Source organism: Saccostrea echinata, unplaced genomic scaffold, assembly GCF_033153115.1.
Source record: "Saccostrea echinata isolate AGI-Se365-2 ecotype Australia unplaced genomic scaffold, CSIRO_AGI_Sech_v1 ptg000041l, whole genome shotgun sequence".
Taxonomy (NCBI): domain Eukaryota; kingdom Metazoa; phylum Mollusca; class Bivalvia; order Ostreida; family Ostreidae; genus Saccostrea; species Saccostrea echinata.
In genome coordinates, this window is record NW_026889790.1 from 1,436,055 (window position 1) to 1,456,921 (window position 20,867).

The following is a 20,867-nucleotide window of genomic DNA, read 5'->3' on the forward strand; positions in this document are numbered from 1 at the left end:
CTCAGAACCCAGCATTATTAAATCAGGTGTTCCAGACATAGCCACCCTGGTCCACCCACACCAACATTCTCATAATGTTGGTCACTACACCTAATGTAACAGGAAAGGAAAAATTTTATGGCTGGAATGGGAATGGAATCCAGAATCCCTGCATAACTAGTCAGGTGCTCTAACCATTGAGCTACCAAGACAGATACCAATGGTCCATATAGCCAAAATTGCTACAGTATGATCAAACTTCACACATAATCGATCAACATGTCGTTTCACTAAAGTTTACCTTTGCTTAACCAAATTGGGTTAAATAATTTTTTCTGGTATGTCTGACATGCTCCAATCAATATCGTCTTGCATGGCACTTAAGTAAACCTGGGTGATTTCTTTGAATCCCACAGTCACAGTTCACCTTAACTTTTGATACTGAGCTCCCAAATTAAACAGCTTGCCCTTCAGACAAAATATATAAATACTAGTAATAGGACCAAAAAATTCAAATTTCAAGTTTTTATTTGATACATAAATCTTGACATCAAAAAATACTGGCTCAGCTTTAAGCTTCAATGTTTATTTGCAATTACACATACAATGTAAGTACAGATAACTGAATAGGCAGAAGCATGCAGGTTGCATCTACTTGTATACAAGTTTAAATCAATCAATGAAGTTTCTGTGCTTAAATCAGTCCATAATTATTAAAACCTATTTGCTAAATTAAAGCACAAAGGAAATTAACAATCCAAACAAAATATATCACAAATTATTGGCATAAAAATCCCTGATTTACTAGTTTCTTTTTTTTTCTTATTCCCCATCTTTTAAATTAAATTACATGTTCATTCCCTTTATGTATATTTATTATGGCACCAGTATCATTAACTGAACACCCTGAAATTAAATAAAACTAATGATATATTAAATCTGGACACATCTGAGATCAGCTTCCTAGGAACGTGGGTTAAACCGATTCTAAATCACTCCTGCTGCCTGATATGTGAGGGGTGTTTGGCATGGGTGGGTCCTGATCACTGGTCTCCCAGAGTCAGTTGGGGAGAGTGTGTCCCTGCAATGGCCACCAGTAATGGCAAATCTCCATTATCAAATCTAAAAATAATGGACATGTAAATTCTGATAACATTACATGTATGTTTAATGACATTTCTTCCAACCTAAAGCATTTCATAAATACATGTAATGTAGAAAGTATCCTTGTTCTTACCCGAGTAATTTGGTCATTTCCTTGATGTCACACTGACCCGGGGTTTTACTCTCTCTTAAGTACTCGGCCAGCATAATACTCTTAAAATAGATTTCCTGTAGCCTGTCTTCTAGATGCATTAAGCACTATAAATAAATACAAAAATCATTATCTATCCATTTTGACAAATGATGCCCCAAAAGAATCTTATGCCATCAGATACAGTATGTACATGACTTTTCCTTTCCAAAACTGCAATTGTATGTCTTTTTACAAAAGTTGAGATACATTTACATAACTTACAAATTCGGAACTCATTTTGAGGCGGTGTAGCTGTTGAACAGCGTCCATCATATTGCACACAAGTTGAGAGGCCACCACACGACTAACTTTCGGAGGCTGGTCTGGTGACTTACTGCTGGTAATGTCCACAGACCTGAAAACACACAGCAATCATGTCATACAAGGTTAACTAGGACTATCTTTCACAAATGATTATCAACATTAGATAAGTTTTGTTGACAATGACACGTTACCATTTGTCTGTATCAGCTACTATAAACACAGCCTCTGTTATTGGCTCATCTAACACGGAGTGCTGCAAGAAAACAAAAACTTTGTAGACAAAACAATTACATCCTACAGAAAAATCAATACATGATTCTAGACATTGCACAATTCCATGTTTACAGATAGAAACTTAGACCTTTCTCCATGTCTATTTTCTTATTTTCATTAAACATCACAAAAACAGACCTGAGTTGCCATGTGGAGATCACGTATAAGTTTCTCTTTAAAGTTGTTGTCCGATGTACCATGCAGGACAAAATTAGATAAATAATGGTCAGAATACTCGGCAAGAAGGGACCGTCCAAAGTTCCTATCAAACATTTTAATGCTGCTATTCCTCTCACTACTAATGCTGAAAACACCAAAGATACATGGTTACAAAAATATCAAAACTTTTTTAAATCTAAGGACATTCTCTGATGTTAAATGATGCAACACTAGAAGATAATGCATGCAAGTGAGGAAAACCTCATTACAATGTTGAATTACCTTGGCATTGGAAGTTCTTTGAAGTGAACAAGTGGATCCATGTGATCAAAATCAAAACTGCTTGTTGAGGAGAGATGACGGCGCCTGTTCAATTCTGTTGGGGTTACAGACCTGCAACAGAAGAGATAATCTGTTAGTACCATGTTTCATCAAGACCCAAACCCAAAAAATGTTGCTTTTAAGTTGATACACATTTATATTATGAAGAATCAGTGCTAACCTGCAGCGACCGGGATTGTAGGTGGAGGGTTTGGAGAAATCTGAACTCATCTGCCTGGAGAGAGGGGATAATTTGGGCCTGGCAGACTGTCCCACTGACCCAAGTCGCCTCTGATGTGTGTCATTGTCAGAGGATTCTGTTAAACATTCTAGTGACTGGGACATGACAATATCCCTCATTGCCGGGTGAATGACTCGCTTGTCTAGCGGCACATCATCAATTGTTTTTGTCACTATACTGTCATCCTCAAAATACTCATTAAACATACTATTACTTCTATCTGACAGAAACTGGTGCTTTATGTCAGCTGTTGATGGCTTCTTTTCCACTGTTATATCATTACTGTTACTAACCTTAGATGAAAGCACAGAACTAGATTTGGCAGGTTTTACGAGTTTCTCATTCACATCACTAGTCCTACTAACTGCGGCTCTGTTCACATTCATAACATTTTCAACAGGAACATTTTCCACCACACAGTCCGTTGATAACCTACACCTGATCTTCTCACTCTCGTCAGACTGCACAATGGAGCAGTATCCCTCGTCCTGGTTCATCTCTGACGATTCCGTCTCGTTACTGTTCCTTTGTGAGCTATGCTGACTGTGGACATCTAATTTCAGATCACTCCTATCAACACACTTTTTGATTTCTACATTGTTTTGAACTTCAGGTGAACTAGTGTTAAATATCACAGAATTGCTTATATGAAACCCTGTTTGTAATTTCTCGTCAGGGACTGAGGGAAACTTAAAACCCTCATGGACGGGAGTTTTATCTTCCTCTGGAGATTCCATGCAAACATCATCTAGAAACGACTCTAGTGTTCCGACTTCACCATTCTCATGGACATCACTACAGCGAATGAAGTAACTCAATATGTACAGAATTTTTTTGACAAGATCTGCCTTTTTTCCTACAATAATTGTCCTGGCTATTTTCAGTGGATAGCCAATAGCACCATACATATCCCTGAAATCCAAGAAATGATGGATTAAAAAATAACAAATGCAAAGCATAATATCGGCAAAAAATGATGGCACTACTATTTACATGGACCTACCCTAACTGAGCCCAGAGTGGATTGTAAGGATGGGTCTTTGCTAATGTGTCCAACTGTAAAGAAAAATTCCAACAGGTTTATACAAAGAGCTCACAGCTTCTTACTTCTTTATGTAATTAAAAAAGATGATATATTTATAGTGCTCTGTAACAATGTTCTTTGCAAGAGATGCATACCCATTTTGCAGAATGATTGTGGAGGTAGGTCTTGGAGGGAGTTCCCCCTGCTGGGGTTACTGTGGGAACCCATGCCAGATGATGTGTCAACACTGCTGTGACAAGGGTACTCATAAAACTGTAACAAGAAGGAGGTAAATCCTTTTTTTTTAAATCAGGAAAGTTAACACTCTCACTGTAAATCTGTTCATTACACAAAAATCTTGTGACGCAAATCAGTGAGTCACAAAATATTCAGCAAGAAAATAACTGTATTTTGGATCTAGATGACTTACAATTCATTATTTTTGCTGTCAAACTTGTTGATGAGTGTTACCAATTCCTTCATAAAATTCTCACAGATCTGGTAGCGGTAGCTGGGATGTGACATCATGCTCTGCCACACAGGTTCACTCAACCGTGGAGAGGTGTATAAATCCATGATGTCACTTCGAAAAGTCTCCAAAGCCTTAAACCATAAAGTATAATTTGACATATTTTTCTCATTCATTTACTTGTTCAGTATTTGAATATCTTTCTTTTTTTATGTGATAAAAGGATCTATTTTTTATATAAAATAGGACTGATGATCAACACAAACTATCAAACCAATTTTTTTAACCACAGACATTCAGCAATATCATACCTCCATGACAATATCCACAAACTTTTGTTTAGTGCTGTATGCTTTTTCAACCTCCATTTTTAATCTTTCAAGGTGCCCCTCTATCAGTGTTATATGGGAGAAGAAAAAATTCTGGAATAACCTGCAGAGAGAGAAAGAGAGGAAAATTCTTTTTAAAAAAATGAAGATAATTAACCTTCATCACAATTAACTCAATGCGTAAAATAAAATGTTTTTTCAGTAATTTCGATCACTCTAACTCACAGGTTGTCGTCCTGATTCTTTTGCTCATCACCGCCAAACACAATGCCCAACGCGAGCTTACTTCTTCTTTTTCTACATCCTGGTTGAGGGCCTAACGAGGTCTGGAAATGACAGGAAAAAATATTAATTAAACATTTACCAAATGTTCTCAAGAGTGTTCTTTATTGCAATTTTTTACTTGTTAAGTACTATGTGTACAGTACAGAAAACAGAAGAGACAGTTACATCTTGAGCGACAAGATTGTCGTGGGAGTTGCGTTTCTTGATGCACCCCTCAATGGATGTGTGGACACTTCTCATCCACCTTCGGTGTAGACTGCTGTAACTACTAGCATTACTACTAGGGGATGGGAATGGAGTCTGGAAACTCCCACTAGAGGTCACTACAAGGAAAATACAACCTCAGATTTTACATAAAAATCAAATATATACTTAAGCACTGCATAAGACTTTTTTCTCTCTTGGTAAAAATTTGAAGTGCTCTATACTACTTATTTTCTTATTGACTGCTTACATGAAGCTAGGCCACTGTCTCGGTCATAAATATCAAAGGTGGCAATTCTGTCTCGTGAGGAGGGCACATCAACCGGGATACTCTGAGCTATAAATAAACATTGCATAAACGTCTACTTAATGTATTAATTCTTCCATTTGATAGTAAATCCATTCTGCTTAGACATTTAAATTAAGCCAAGTGTAGAAAATCCTTCCTCTTTGACAGACTTACCAATACTGGGAGATTTCTCTGGGTGATAAATAAGCTTTGGGCTGGATTGATCCCCTTGACTTGGGGAGCTCTGATTAAAATCAAGGTCACTGAAAAATACAAATGAAAAATGATAATCTAACAGAAAAGAAACAGACAAGCTGCATTCTTATAATTAACTGTGTAATTACATACCTGTTAAAGGACTCTTGTTTGGGGGCTGTCGGAATGAAGACTTTTGTCAGCAACATCCGTGACCTAAGAATAAATAAAATTAAAAGTAAACATTACTTCAGATGTTCAGGAACTATTTGCAGTATGTTAATATGTATAAAATATTGTATTTTACAAAAAAAAGTTGATGTCTGCATACACATGTAAGGTATTTGATAAAGAAGCTGGTGTATATATAACATATATATCATTATTGTTGTTATGTTTCTCTTGTTTAGACTTGTTAATTAGGTAATACGTAACCTTACCACAAAAAATGCACTTTGAGTGAGCTCCCCTTCTGTGCCATTCCAACACTACCAAACACCACCTCCTCCAATGTCTTACAGTCAGAGCAAGGTTTTGTAAGCTACCAGATTAAAATGCCATTACTAGTATATCAATATCAATTAATGCAATGACTAAAATATATCCTAGATATAATCAATCCAATGTCTTAAAGTCAGAGCATGATTTTGTAAGCTCTGGAATAAAAATACCAGTATATCAATTACCACGATGCCTAGAACTGACAGACAATGTCCTTACCTGGTACTTTGGCTGATAGCGTTGACAGGTTATCTCCCCTGTGGTAGTGGGACTTGCATTCACTGGGTTTTTCCTTCTGCATTTTGCACCTTTTTGGCACCTTGGATTCTGCTGCTGCTGAAAAAAATGTATTCTTACTGTAATTATTGTATTTCCATATTATACTTGCATGTACATGTAATTCACTTCAATTTATTTAGCCAAGAAATCAAATTCCTACAAGAGATGTTGTCTACCATTTGTTTTTAAAATGTCCTGGTTTGATTGATGATGCTGTGTAGTTTCTTCCTGTAGTTTGAATATAATAATGTGCTAGTTCAACTACTCTAATTACAGTCTTAATTTTTGCTGTTCTAATTACCGTAGCTGTACTATTATAAACATTGGATTTGAATGCTTTTTTTTTAAATGTTGAATTCATTTCCAAATTATAAAATGAAACAAGAGGCCCATGGGCCACAGCGCTCACCTGAGTAACTTTGGCCTTGCTGTTTTTCACCTGATTTCTCTCCCCACCCCCCCCACCCCCCCCGTAGTACTTATTGTGGCCCCACCCTACCCCCGGGGATCATGATTTGAACAATTGGAATCTACACTACCCCAGGATGCTTCCAAGTAAGTTTCAGCTTATCTGGCCCAATGGTTCTTGAGAAGAAGATTTTTAAAGAATTTTCCTATATATTTCAATGTAAAACTTGGATTCCCTATTGTGGCCCCGCCCTACCCCCGGGGGTCATGATTTGAACAATTGAAATCTACACTACTCCAGGATGCTTCCAAGTAAGTTTCAGCTTATCTGGCCCAGTGGTTCTTGAGAAGAAGATTTTTAAAGATTTTTCCTATATATTTCAATGTAAAACTTGGATTCCCTATTGTGGCCTCACCCTACCCCCGGGGGTCATGATTTGAACAATTTAAAATCTACACTACCCCAGCATGCTTCCACATAAGTTTCACCTTTTCTGGCCCAGTGGTTCTTGAGAAGAAGATTTTTAAAGATTTTTCCTATATATTTCAATGTAAAACTTGGATTCCCTATTGTGGCCCCGCCCTACCCCCAGGGGTCATGATTTGAACAATTTAGAATCTACACTACCCCAGCAGGCTTCCACATAAGTTTCAGCTTTTCAGGTCCAGTGGTTCTTGAGAAGAAGAATTTTAAAAGATTTTTCTTATTAATTTCAATGTACAACTTGGACTCCCTATTATGGCCCCGCCCTACCCCCGGGGGTCATGATTTGAACAATTTAAAATCTACACTACCCCAGGATGCTTCCACATAAGTTTCACCTTTTCTGGCCCAGTGGTTCTTGAAAAGAAGATTTTTAAAGATTTTTCCTATATATTTCTATGTAAAACATTGATTCCACAATGTGGCCCCGCCCTATCCCCGGGGGTCATGATTTGAACAATTTAGAATCTACACTACCCCAGGATGCTTCCATATAAGTTTCAGCTTTACTGGCCCTGTGGTTCTTGAGAAGAAGATTTTTTAATGACCCCACCCTATTTTTGTCTTCTCTTGATTATCTCCCCTTGTGAGGGGACTTGGCCCTTCATTTTAACAATTTAAATTCCCCTTCACCCAAGGATGCTTTGTATCAAGTTTGGTCAAAGTTGGCCCAGTGGTTCTTGAGAAGAAGTCAAAAATGTGAAAAGTTTACAGACGGACGGACAGACAGACAGACAGACGGACAGACGACGGACAAAATGTGATCAGAAAAGCTCACTTGAGCCTTCGGCTCAGGTGAGCTAAAAATGATTTTATAAGGTGCAGTAAAACATTTCTCTAAATTCTCTTACCTTATCCTCCCACCTGACAACAGAGCTGGAGTCAAACAGAATGATGCGATTTCCGTCCACCTCGCTGTAAATCAGCAGCCGAATCAGAGAGGGATCAAAATTAGGGGGCTTCCATCTGTGAAAAATAAAACGTGTTTTCATCAAAACTCATTATGCTTTATCAAAAAGTTAACACAGCATTAAATATGTTTTCATGTAACTAATGTTTTAACATGAATATACAGTACAATCTTTTTCTTTTTTGATTACATGGTGTTCATTTCTATGTACAAGTGCATTTAATGAATTTTTTAATGTCAAAATATAATTTCATGGCATTGTCCCTTTGAATTTACCATGCAGCATCAAGATTTTAAATAATAACTTGAACATGAGCCTGAATACTAACATTACTTATGAAACACTGATGTGATAAAAATACCTTACTAATTGTTTACATAAAGTATCTGCCCACTGCCCTTCATTGATTGGCCGATTTAAAGCTTGATAACATGTTCAGGTAAAAGTTCTCTGTACTTTTAGTTACCGGTATACAAAAACTTATCTCCGACATCTGTTTCATATCCTATGACTCCCTCATAACTGGTCTCCGAAAATATACAATTTTAGTTATTCTATCACTAATAAAGATTGCACATTTGTTATACTAAACAGGTTGTACTTTTTAGGTAAAAAAAAAAAATCCAACAGTACGACTGTCGTTGGAAATTGTTATTTTTTTTTTATCTAATATCAGTCTAATAATAAACTTTAATACAAGACTTTGTCATAAATACAAGTTATTACGTCAATTTTTATTGATACAGAAACCTGAAAATAAATGACCATAAATCAATATCTATGTGATGTTGTATACATTTTGGTTATTTCTAACAAAGTTAGAAAAATATAAAAATATAAAATAAATGCTTTTATTTCATTCAAAAAAAAAATGTAGCATGTATGCCTTAACTTAATCTCTTGGTATGTATGAAAAGTTTATTTTTATCTTTTTGTTGAAATGGCTGAGGTTTATTTGCATGAATTAAGGATGTGCAGCAGGGGAAGAAGGAAGAAGAAGGTTAGATAAACGGATTGATGATGCTGTTAGATATTGGACTGGGGATGGGGTGAATGCTGTTAGATATTGGACTGAGGATGGGGTGAATGCTGTTAGATATTGGACTGGGGATGGGGTGAATGCTGTTAGATACTGGACTGGAGATGGGGTGAATGCTGTTAGATGAATGTCATTGTGTTTCTATAGATGGTTGTGTACATAAAGGCATTAATGCTTACGCTCTCTGAAGTAGAACCTCATTTCTACCACTGATATGGTTATTTATCAATGCCCTTAATGAAAAATAAAACAAATTTATGACAATAAAATTAGTATTTATTTATTTATTTTATCAACAGGATTCTGATATTATGTTCTGTTCCTTTTAAATAATTTTGGGTGCCCATAGCAGAAAATCACAGAATGCTACAGGTTCCCTGATTAGATATACAGTAAGTTAAAGTCTAAATACTATTTCATCTAATGGCTTAATTGGCTTTCCAAAATGTTGAAATCTTAATTCCATCCTATGGCAGCACAAAGACAGCCCAGTGATTTAGAAGAGATGTATGAATATCAGCATTAACTATGAGAATAATTGTCTTCTCTTTTTTATTTGCTAACATTAATTCTGATTTAACAGGTCGCAAACCGAGAGGGTTGAACAGTCGCAAAATTACAAACAAGATGGTTGTTCCCATTTTAATGCAATTTATGCATAGTTTATGATAGTTATTAAAATATCATTCTAATGCAATTTACGCATTTTTTTTATGTTTACATCTTACTTAAGTTTGTTTAGTTTCCTTTTTTTTTTTGCCATATGAAATACCTGATTATATATTTCATTAATTAAATTTAGACTTACACTAAATGATATTAATTGCCACTCAAATTGCATTAATACCAAGAGCTAGCCTAAGAGCCTAAGACTATTTTTCACAATAACTGCAGTACATGTACTATTCTTTTGCTGAGCAAGTTGATACAGTGTGGTGAAAAATTATGTTACAGCATTGTTAATTAGATGCTGTCACAATACAGTAATACCAGTAGGTGTTTGCCTCTAAATGTACCCTAGCTCCCTTGTACCTAAGTAGTGAAGAAGCCACAATTTTTTTCTATAATTTACATAAAGTGTGTATACATGTATCAAACTGAGCATGAAATGCACAGGTGAGCATGTGACCATAGGACTCTTATGTTCATATTTCAAATAATGAATTCATATACCATTCTGAAATTATATAAAATTATAAAAGACTGTGATGAAGTAAATTCTGATTTTAAGAGAGAGTTCCAGAAAAAAAAAATGTAAAGAAAAAAAGAGAAGAAAAAAAATCAGCCCAAATTGGAACTTGAAAACCTAAATTTTTTTAACCCCATTTTGCCCCAAAGGTGAAAATGAAAATTCTGAAACCTTATTGCACATCTTACAAAAGATGAAATGGATACTATGTAAAATGTATGAGGAGTTCTTGGTATCAGGTTTTTGTAAAATGAAAAAGGCATTTTAATATGACCCTCATTTTGCCCACAGAGTGATAATGAAAATTCCTAAACCTTATTGCACATATACAGGACACCACCAAATACCTTCCAAAAGATGATTTGCAAAATGTAATGACACCATTTTTCGACCCCAGGGGTTAAAATGAAAACTCCAGAACCTTACTGCACATCTAAAGGACACCACCATTCATCTGGTGAAATAAGATTTGGCTACTGCGTAAAATGTAAGGAGTTTGGGAAATCAGGTTATTACAGAAAAAAGTTTTTTTCAACTGCCATTTGGCCCCCAAGATGAAAATGAAAACTCTGTAAGAGTAATTACAGGATGAAGAAAGTGTGACAGATAATATACACAAACTTTCTTTAGAAAGTGCAGGTATAATATCAATCTCCTATGCAGAGTTGTCATTCGTTCTTTTCTCAGACACCTCTGCAATGGGCTCACCTCAAGATTTTTTACATAACGTAAAAAACATAATATTTCAAGGATTATTTCAAATTAAACTAATAGTTTTAGATCTATTTAGTAAATATCTTTCCTTAAGGACTATCATTAGCTTAGACATTTAATCATAATGAATTAAAACAAACGCACTATTTCTTGTGCTTATCACTGTGATATACGCGAGCCAACGACAGAGGTGAATGTATGAGCCGATGGTAGAGAGTGGTATAATATATAATATCTGCCAACTAATATTTTGCCACACTATACTGGGTTGCCCTGCAAAAGAGTTAGTGAAAATAAGGGTTTATATAGACCTCCATGCACACTTCGGAGTCAGTATTACATTACAGGAACTGATAATTTACCTTTTCCTGAATATAGATTTGTTAGTGATCCACAAATCTGTCACATTAGTTCCACTGGTAATATTAGCTAAAAGTCCCATGGTTGGTAATAAAAATTAAAAATCACAAGATATACTCTTTAAGTTGGAATGAATTCTTTCATTCTGCAGTTCGTGGGCAGTGATGTGTAAGCTATGTACAGGGTACATTGTGATCCATATTCATGTGAACTGGTCACATGCTTATCAGCTGGCCTGTAAACAATCAGCCCGCTGTTTACGTTACTCAACACACGCACTAATACACACCGAAAGATGAAGCTGCTTTCAAATACTTTCGATACTTCACGAAAATTTTGTGTTCATTTCCAGATTACCAGAGGATGATAATTTCATTGTTAAGAGAATTATAAACATAAAATGTAAACAATGTCCAATGACTCGTATAACACTGCTCCTTGACAAAGATTCACGAGGGAACTAAGTGACTTTTTGTTAGCCATTAAAAAAAATATGAAAATACGACCTCAAAATAAATAATTCTACAAATACTTACTCTTTTCCTCTTTCTGAATATTTGCCGAAGAGTCCAGAATTTCTTCCTATTTTACGATTCTGAAAAATTTTAAGTAATGCCATATTTACTACGGGCCTCCATTACATTCATCACATGATTGTTGATAACATTGACTCTGTAAGATCCATTCCCATTGGCTTATCTTTGCCAGAAATGGAATTTGACATTCGGAACTTCTCTATCCTTCTCTAGCATAGAGTGATGAGGATTTCCCAAACTATTTTGAACCTACTTTCGGAATACTTTTCGCAATCTAATAATAGATATTACGCATATGTGGAGCTTCTTAAAAAAATTATCTATTGGACACCAATGCCCTGTTACAGACTATAATATAATATTTATATATATAAATATATAGCTCTCAACACTTGATACCAGTATACAAAGAATATGGCTGAACAAGACATGCAGAATTAATGCCTATAACTTCTGAATCAGATATATTAAAATCATATTCATGCATTTTGTGAATTTAGTATTTAGAGTAAAGTTCTAGCTTTAATACTACTATAGAAATTTATGAAATTATGACAAAAAAAAAACTTTTCTGTGGAAAATTTTCTCGGCACAAATTATTCTACTACTAAAAAAATGTTACAGTGGTATTGACTTGGGGTTTGAACCCTACGTTAGCAATAAAAATCCTGAGTATATCATTTTCCTTCAAGACTAAACCACTACACTACACAACTCCTGATAAATCAAGGCATTTCATATTTTTGTTTATTTACCAAACTAGAAATATGTCCATAGGATATGAATGCCTCATCCTGGGTATATAAGTATAATTAATGCAACATGAAAATGTGTCTCAGTGTATGAAATTTGATGAGAATATCTTGAATATAGTTTCTTTAAAATTGAAATCCAAAACATTGGATATAGATGATAAGTTCTCACCAAATTATGTATACACTGTAAGTGCATAAGCTTACATAAAAATATCTAGGACACAGTTCAAAAGCTTCACTTACTTAAATTAGATTTTCCCCCTTGTAATACCAATTGTGACCCCACTCGACCCCTGGGGGTTATGATTTGAACAATTTAGAATCTACACTGCCTCAGAAAGCTTCCACATAAGTTTCAGCTTTTCTGGCCCAGTGGTTCTTGAGAAGAAGATTTTTAAAGATTTTTCCTATATATTTCATTGTAAAAACTTGGATTCTCTATTGTAGCCCCACCCTATCCCCCAGGGGTCATGATTTGAACAATTTAGAATCTACACTACCCCAGGATGCTTCCACATAAGTTTCAGCTTTTCTGGCTCTCTGGTCCTTAAGAGGAAGATTTCTAAAGATTTTTTCTATATATTTCAATGTAAAACTTGGATTCCCTATTGTGGCCACACCCTACCTCCCTGGGTCATGATTTGAACAATTTAGAATCTACACTATCCCAGGACGCTTCCACATAAGTTTCAGCTTTTCTGGCTCAGTGGTTCTTGAGAAGATTTTTAAAGATTTTCCTATATATTTCAATGTAAAAATTTGATTCTCTATTGTGGCCCCATCCTACCCCCAGGGGTCATGATTTGAACAATTTAGAATCTACACTACCACAGGATGCTTCCATATAAGTTTTAGCTTTTCTGGCCTAGTGGTTCTTGAGAAGATTTTTTAATGACCCCACCCTATTTTGTCTTTTCTTGATTATCTCCCCTTGTAAAGGGACTATGCCCTTCATTTTAACAATTTAAATTTCATTTCACCCAAGGATGCTTTGTACCAACTTTGGTAAAAATTGGCCCAGTGGTTCTTGAGAAGTTGGAAATGTGAAAAGTTTACAGATGGACGGATGGACAGACGGACGGACTACGGGTGATCAGAAAAGCTCACTTGAGCTTTCAGCTCAGGTGAGCTAAAAATGAGCTAAACACAAAATTACGAACAGTATGGTCAAGGACACAGAGAAGGTCATGGTTAGAAAATTATGCCACAATTGAATAGTTCTCATCAAAATTTATCAGTTTTTGGTTAAATATCTTGAACAGTTTCTTTGAAATTGAGCTAATCACAAAGTGTGATGGACAGACAGAAATCTTCATATCTCTCAAACTGTCATGCAATAAATTATCATTCCAAATCAAGCCAAATTTTTAAAAATAAACAAACTTACAAATTTATCACTGCTCTCATATTCACTTTCATTTAATAGTCATCAGACATTTTACTGCAAGCTCTGTGCTTTTCTAACTGTTCATGGGGTTTTATTTATCAAGTAAAAGATATTAACTTGTTCTAAATGGGCATGAGGAATGTGGTACCATCCTTAGGCAGATTTTTATGTCTGTTAAGTATTCTCAATAAGAAAATGAGAGTTCTGAATTGGGGGAATATGATTTTTATGCCCCGCCATGAATATGGCCGGGGCATATAGTGTTTGTCATGTCCGTCTTCTGTCCTTCCGTCACACTTTGTGTTTAGCTCTGTTCAAAGCTCAGTTTCAAAGAAACTATGCGAGATATTTTTATCACACTTCATATGCTGATAGATATTGATGAGAGCTATGCAACTGCATCAACAATTTGACCTTGACCTTTCCTTTGACCTCACTTTTCTTAAATTAGTGTTTAGCTCAGTTTTAAAGATACCATTCAAGATAGTGTAATCAAACTTCATATGTTGATACATACTGATGTAAGCTATTCAACTGCATCAACATTTTTTGACCTTGACCTTTCCTTTGACCTCACTTTTCTTCAATTAGTGTTTAGCTCAGTTTTAATGAAACCATTCAAGATATTTTTAACAAACTTCATATGCTGATACATACTGACGAGAGCTATTCAACTGCATCAATATTTTTTTTCATTGACCTTTCCTTTGACCTTGACCTCACTTTTCTTAGTTAAGTTTTTAGCTCAGTTTTAAAGATACCATTCAAGATAGTGTAATCAAACTTCATATGTTGATACATACTGATGTAAGCTATTCAACTGCATCAACATTTTTTGACCTTGACCTTTCCTTTGACCTCACTTTTCTTCAATTAGTGTTTAGCTCAGTTTTAATGAAACCATTCAAGATATTTTTAACAAACTTCATATGCTGATACATACTGACGAGAGCTATTCAACTGCATCAATATTTTTTTTCATTGACCTTTCCTTTGACCTTGACCTCACTTTTCTTAGTTAAGTTTTTAGCTCAGTTTTAAAGATACCATTCAAGATAGTGTAATCAAACTTCATATGCTGATAAATACTGATGAGAGCTATTCAACTGCATCAACATTTTTTGACCTTGACCTTTCCTTTGACCTCACTTTTCTTAAATTAGTGTCAAACTTCACATGCTGATACATACTGATGAGAGCTATTCAACTGCATCAATATTTTTTGACCTTGACCTTTCCTTTGACCTTGACCTCACTTTTCTTAAATTAGTGTTTAGCTCAATTTTGAAGAAACCATTTATAATATTTTTATCAAACTTCACATCTACTACATACTGATGTAACCTTTTCAACTGCATCAACAATTTTTGACCTTGACCTTTCCTTTGACCTTGACCTCACTTTTCTTAAATTAGTGTCATACTCCATATGTTGATACATACTGATGTAAGCTATTCAACTACATCAATATTTTTTCACATTGAACTTTCCTTTGACCTTGACCTCACTTTTCTTAAATTAGTGTCAAACTTCATATGCTGATATATACTGATGTAACTTTTTCAACTGCATCAACATTTTCTACCTTGACCTTTCCTTTGACTTTAACTTCATTTATTTTAAATTAGTGTTTAGCTCAGTTTTAAATAAACCATTCAAAATATTTTTATCAAACTTAATATGCTGATACGTATTTATGAGAAATATTCAACTGCATAAAAAATGTTTGACCTTGAACTTTTCTGGGACCATGACCTCACTTTTCTTAAATTTGCATTTTGCTTAATTTTAAAGAAACCATTTAAGATATATTTATGTAAGCTTATGCACTTATACATAATTTGGTGAGAATTTATCATCTATATCAAACTTTTTAGATTTCAATTTTAAAGAAACTATTCAAGATATTCTCTTCAAATTTCATACACTAATACAAATTTTCATGTTGCATTACTAATATACCCTCGATCGGGCATTCATGTCCTATGGACAGATTTCTAGTTCTCTCTGGGATGCTCAATGTCTTATTCTTTTTGTCATACGAGTGTCTAGACCAGTCAGATAATGCAATTTACAGAATTACTTTAATGAGGTATGATAATAGTGGAAGGCTTCAAATTTAGACCTGTAGTTGACATCAGCAGATAACTGTGACACAGTACCTCAGCCTGTCAGGTCTCATCTGGGACTGGACTGGGTTGCTCAAAACCTTTGCAAAGGTTAAACCATTTGTTAAAGCCCTTGTTCACTGGTAAAAATTTGACAGAGATAACATGTGAGCAACTCAGTCCTGATCTCTATTCAGTTTCGAAGGATTTCCAAAGCTGGTAAACATAAACTGTAGCTTCAGACTTTAAGAAAACCTTTTTTTTTTTCCTTTCATTTTAGGCCATTATTACATCCCATTTCTCCAATTTGTAGAGCTGAGAATTTTGGGAATCCAAATGCAAGTTGGAAGGCAGAGCAGGATCAGCAATAAATGTTTTAGAAAAACATATTTGATCAATCATAGCCATGTTAAATCTTGGATAATGTGTTGCACGAATTTAGTGGTGGACTTAAACTACACCAACTTGCATGACAGGTTATCGAGTTTGTGAAACACAACTAAACTCTTCATAAATGATCCTGATAAAATTTTTATTAAAGAATTATTATTGTTGAATGAATCCAAGGACTTTTTTGAAAATACGGAACGTTTGTCAGTTTGACCCTGTGTAAATAATCAGGATGACGTGATATCATTTCCCTTTTCCCTTTTTTATATAAAGTGATAACATGAAATCAAGTATAGTATGTTACTGGCCCTGTAGATTAAATGGTCTCTCTTGGTAACTTTTCAAAAACTGACAAACATTCAGAGAAACACTTTCCCTGGTTTTATTATTATATACATTTAATACAATGTATTTCAAAACATCCAATTTCTTTGCATTAAAAATACTTTACAGCAGCCCCTTTTTTGCCAAGTCCTACATGAATCAAATAGAAAAATCAGTCATATTTTCCATAGGATAATGTGGACATTTTCATTTATTTCTCAGACTGATCTTGACCACATGATTTTCACTTAAATGGTAACTGTTTGAACCTGTCACTCAAAATAAATCAGGTTTATTTTCGATTACTGGTACTTCCAAATGTCTTATCCCATTCCAGATACAGATCCAAGTCTTTTTCAGAAACACTGGCTCTAACCTGATGAAAGGCTGCTTCAAAATCTTCATACAGAATAGGTCGAACCTGAAAGTAATCATGATAAATATAACAAGTCTACAGCTTATCAGTCATTTCTCTAACAAGATTAACCCACTGGTCAGTAGAAAATACACTTACTACTCTACCAACCAAAGGTTTCCATTAAAAATGTCCATGGTACAAAACTGATGTCTGCACACATCTTTTTGATTAACTATTGGACCAATCAATGTAAAACAAGTAATTATTCACCTAATTACAGGCTTTAGTCATCCTACCCTGATAGATTTGATCATTTAATCAAGAAACAAAGAACCATGCAACAAGTGCATTGTTTCAGATTGCCTTGGGCACACAAGCACCCCCTTGTCAAGCCATGCAAAAACCCTTACATGGAAATAAAGTGTTCTGAATGCCTTTATTTTATATACCTGCTCCGCAGTAATGTTTTCAATGTCCCCAAATGCCATGGATCTGATGGGACCCAGAGCTGCCTCCTTACATAGATAGGACATATCTGACCCCGAGTATCCTGTAAATACACAAATTATTGTATTCTCTAATCACTATAGCACACCTTTTTTTTTGAGACTGTGGTAAAACATTTTAAAACTTTTACATTATGCAGAGTTGGAACCCAAATAATTAGCTTTTACTGCTTAAACAAAAAAATAACTGGCAAGCAAGATTGGTAAACTAAAGAACATCATTAATTTTATATATAATTACTGTAAAAGCAGAAATATTCATTGGGGATAAAATTTCGTTGTTAACAATTATCAACGAAATTAAATCCCACACAAAATCTTTATATGACTATATAATGAGTAGGGTTTCTTTCTAAGCAACGAAATTTAATGCCGACGAAAGCATTTTAGATGACAAATCAACGAAATTTTAGCCCCACGAAAATTTAATTGTGCTTCTACAGTATATACATATAATGAGGTTTTATAAATGCCCAAGTATTCTAAAAATATTTTCCCCCAATGTTACTACAGCCTACTCCACTTATATTGTAATCACTTAGTTTGAAATATTCCTTATTTTGAAGTAAATTATCAGTCCACGGACCTGATAATGAGTTGTTTTTATAACGGTTATACTGAAGTCCTCCTAGCCAGTTGTTATCATGGTTGGTGACATCATAATTATACAAGTAGATTTTACTTTTTTGACAAATGTTTAAAATAACATTATTTAAAGTTGAATACATATTATAATTAATGTAAGAGTACAAAAAAGTAAAAATCAGTTGATATCATCATTTTGTTGACATGAAAAAAAGGTATATCACACCTGCTTCAAAAAAAAAGAACCTGCCTGCCGCATTGAATTTTGAAATTTTTGACCTGAGAAACTATTAATTTTTATTGGCCTTACCGATAAAGAATAAAATCAAGAAACTATACCGAGTTTGAAAAATGTTGGACTTTTTACAAATGAATCTTTAATGAACAAAGTGTCATAAATTTAGCTGTGTAATTAATTCTGATTTATCTACGTGTTTTAGATCAGGATTAGGATTTCAGAAAGTTTTCAAAGGCCAATTTTGTTTATTTTGAACTTTGGTCACATTGATAAAATTGTTGGTTCAATTTCAGTATGTCCGAAGTAGGCTGTATTATTATAAATAAAAATCCAACAAAATGGATATCATTTCTTTCTCCCAGACCTTCAGACTGCTGTTGAATGGCATCTAACTCAGCCGCTGTCAGCTGATATTTCTGCTGGGAGAGAAGATTCAGGACAATCTGTTTACGAGCTTCACCTTCTGGAAGGGGGATGTAAAGTCTCTTCACAAATCTTCGTCTTGCAGCTTCATCTATTTCCTGGGGCCTGATCGAAGAAAACTTCAATTACAGATCAAATATTGAATGTGCAATCCACATGTACAAATGCAAACTCTCTCCATTTTATTCTACATTTACCAATAATTTAAGTTTTGAAGCTGGATCAGGAACTGAGAGTGAAAGAGTTTACTGGATTATTTACACATCAAATTTTTCCTGACCTGTTGGTAGCTCCTATGACTAGAATTCTTTCATCAGACAGCGTGGCAGCTCCATCCTATAATTACATTTACACATTATACAACACAAGAACTACAACAACAAACACTTTTGTTACATTAAGTAAACCTGAGACATCATGAGGTACAAATTCATAACTTTTCAACAATAAGGATATAATATTGGTGTCTTATCAGTATACAAAGTGCCCTCATTGTTTGGCAAACATATTTGCAAGTTGTTATGCAAAGCTGATTTTTGTTGCAGGACATTTTTTTTCCTAGTACAGGTTACCAGTATTGGTAGAGGTGACATAACTGTGCATTCAGGGCTCTACATTAACGGTTTTTCATACATGTCCACTTGGACAAGTGACTATGAAATTTACTTTTCCAAAAAGTTCCAAACATTACTTTTACTTGTCTGAAAATATTTCAATAAAGAACTATTTGACAACTTGAAAAGACCCTTTTCAATCTATAATATATTCACTGAATCTGTTATATGAGTTTTTGAAACATATTGCAAGTTATCCTGTCCTAAGTAGCAGTAAATGCTATATAAAATATACATGTACTATAAAAATAGCAACAAAAAGACATACATCAAACATCTATTTGCCATCTTTCTCTAATTCTTTTTATTACCCTTGTTTTCCCATGTTACAGCTTTCCTACCAGATACTGAAAACCCAAATTTCATTAGATCCATGCAACTAATCAAAGTTCAACATTTCAACTTCAAAAAAAAAAAAATTACAGACAAATCACTTGACTATAAATGCCCTGCAATATTCATTTGTCCATGAAAAATTATCACTGAAACTGGACAAGAGAATAAACATTTATGTTGAGCTCTGGCATTACCAGTTGTATCAGGAACTCTGTTTTGATTCTGCGGGAGGCCTCGTGTTCACCGTCCGACCTCTGAGACAACAGGGAATCCACTTCATCAATGAACACAACAGCTGGCTGGTGACAGCGCGCCACAGCAAACATCGCTCGCACCATCTTCTCCCCCTCTCCTACCTGACAAACCAGAAAAAACACAGTCAGCATTATTAAGTGTAATATCCCTCATTGTTAACGAACTTTTACAAGTAAAGATGATTTGTGAACTCAGAAAAAAAGACTGAATATTAACTAATTTGTTGTTGCTGAGGTTAATGTTGATGGTATCATGTTTGAGAAATGAATAAACTACTTTCAATTGAAATGATCAGTAACACATAAAAATGTATACATGTATATGGTTTCATTAATTTTTGTGGGGAATAAATTTTGAGGTTTTTGCTATAAAGAAAACATTTTCATTGATATTTATATTTGTGAACAGCTACCATTTCCTGTCCTATAATTAGTAATATTTATAGTTTGTTGATCATTTAATTTTGTTGTCTAGTTTTATCATGAAAACAAGGAAAATTGTTGTTCAACAAAATAAAAGTCTAACGAGACTGCAGCTCTGCAGATTTGTGCTAAGAACAAAGTACATGTACTAGGATTTGAAACTATGAACAACGTATAGCAATACATAATGATCCTTGGTTTAGTCTCTGTGTGTGGCAAGTTTTATAGCAATCTGACTAAAACTTCATAGAAAATATTTATTTTTAGTAACCATGGCAAAACCAAAATTGACATCAATGAACAGAATTATTAACCACGGTATAGTCTAACTTGTGTAAAAAAAATTTTTAGAAATCAGACCAGACCTACACAAAACGTAAAAGAATTTCACAGAAATTTTTATTTTGGTAACTCAT

General features: G+C 34.5%; 1 protein-coding gene across 1 annotated transcript in view; it reads right to left on the reverse strand.

Moving 5' to 3' along the window:
• Window positions 1–489: 489 nt before the first annotated feature.
• Window positions 490–20,867, reverse strand: part of LOC133200834 (folliculin-interacting protein 1-like) — a 29,212-nt gene continuing 8,834 nt past the window's right edge. The window contains exons 15-39 of the mRNA XM_061336650.1: window positions 19,969–20,130; window positions 19,105–19,160; window positions 18,766–18,929; window positions 17,522–17,622; window positions 17,011–17,135; window positions 11,751–11,846; window positions 7,853–7,967; window positions 6,050–6,166; window positions 5,770–5,870; window positions 5,483–5,545; window positions 5,309–5,397; window positions 5,096–5,182; window positions 4,807–4,964; window positions 4,582–4,682; window positions 4,339–4,459; window positions 3,989–4,161; window positions 3,714–3,831; window positions 3,538–3,590; window positions 2,475–3,446; window positions 2,255–2,365; window positions 1,952–2,117; window positions 1,732–1,793; window positions 1,499–1,631; window positions 1,217–1,341; window positions 490–1,101 (exon numbers count right to left, since the gene is read on the reverse strand). Coding sequence (XP_061192634.1) covers window positions 1,023–1,101; window positions 1,217–1,341; window positions 1,499–1,631; window positions 1,732–1,793; window positions 1,952–2,117; window positions 2,255–2,365; window positions 2,475–3,446; window positions 3,538–3,590; window positions 3,714–3,831; window positions 3,989–4,161; window positions 4,339–4,459; window positions 4,582–4,682; window positions 4,807–4,964; window positions 5,096–5,182; window positions 5,309–5,397; window positions 5,483–5,545; window positions 5,770–5,870; window positions 6,050–6,166; window positions 7,853–7,967; window positions 11,751–11,846; window positions 17,011–17,135; window positions 17,522–17,622; window positions 18,766–18,929; window positions 19,105–19,160; window positions 19,969–20,130 — 3,648 coding nt within the window. The 3' untranslated portion in view covers window positions 490–1,022. The remainder of the gene's footprint in view (window positions 1,102–1,216; window positions 1,342–1,498; window positions 1,632–1,731; window positions 1,794–1,951; window positions 2,118–2,254; window positions 2,366–2,474; window positions 3,447–3,537; window positions 3,591–3,713; window positions 3,832–3,988; window positions 4,162–4,338; window positions 4,460–4,581; window positions 4,683–4,806; window positions 4,965–5,095; window positions 5,183–5,308; window positions 5,398–5,482; window positions 5,546–5,769; window positions 5,871–6,049; window positions 6,167–7,852; window positions 7,968–11,750; window positions 11,847–17,010; window positions 17,136–17,521; window positions 17,623–18,765; window positions 18,930–19,104; window positions 19,161–19,968; window positions 20,131–20,867) is intronic.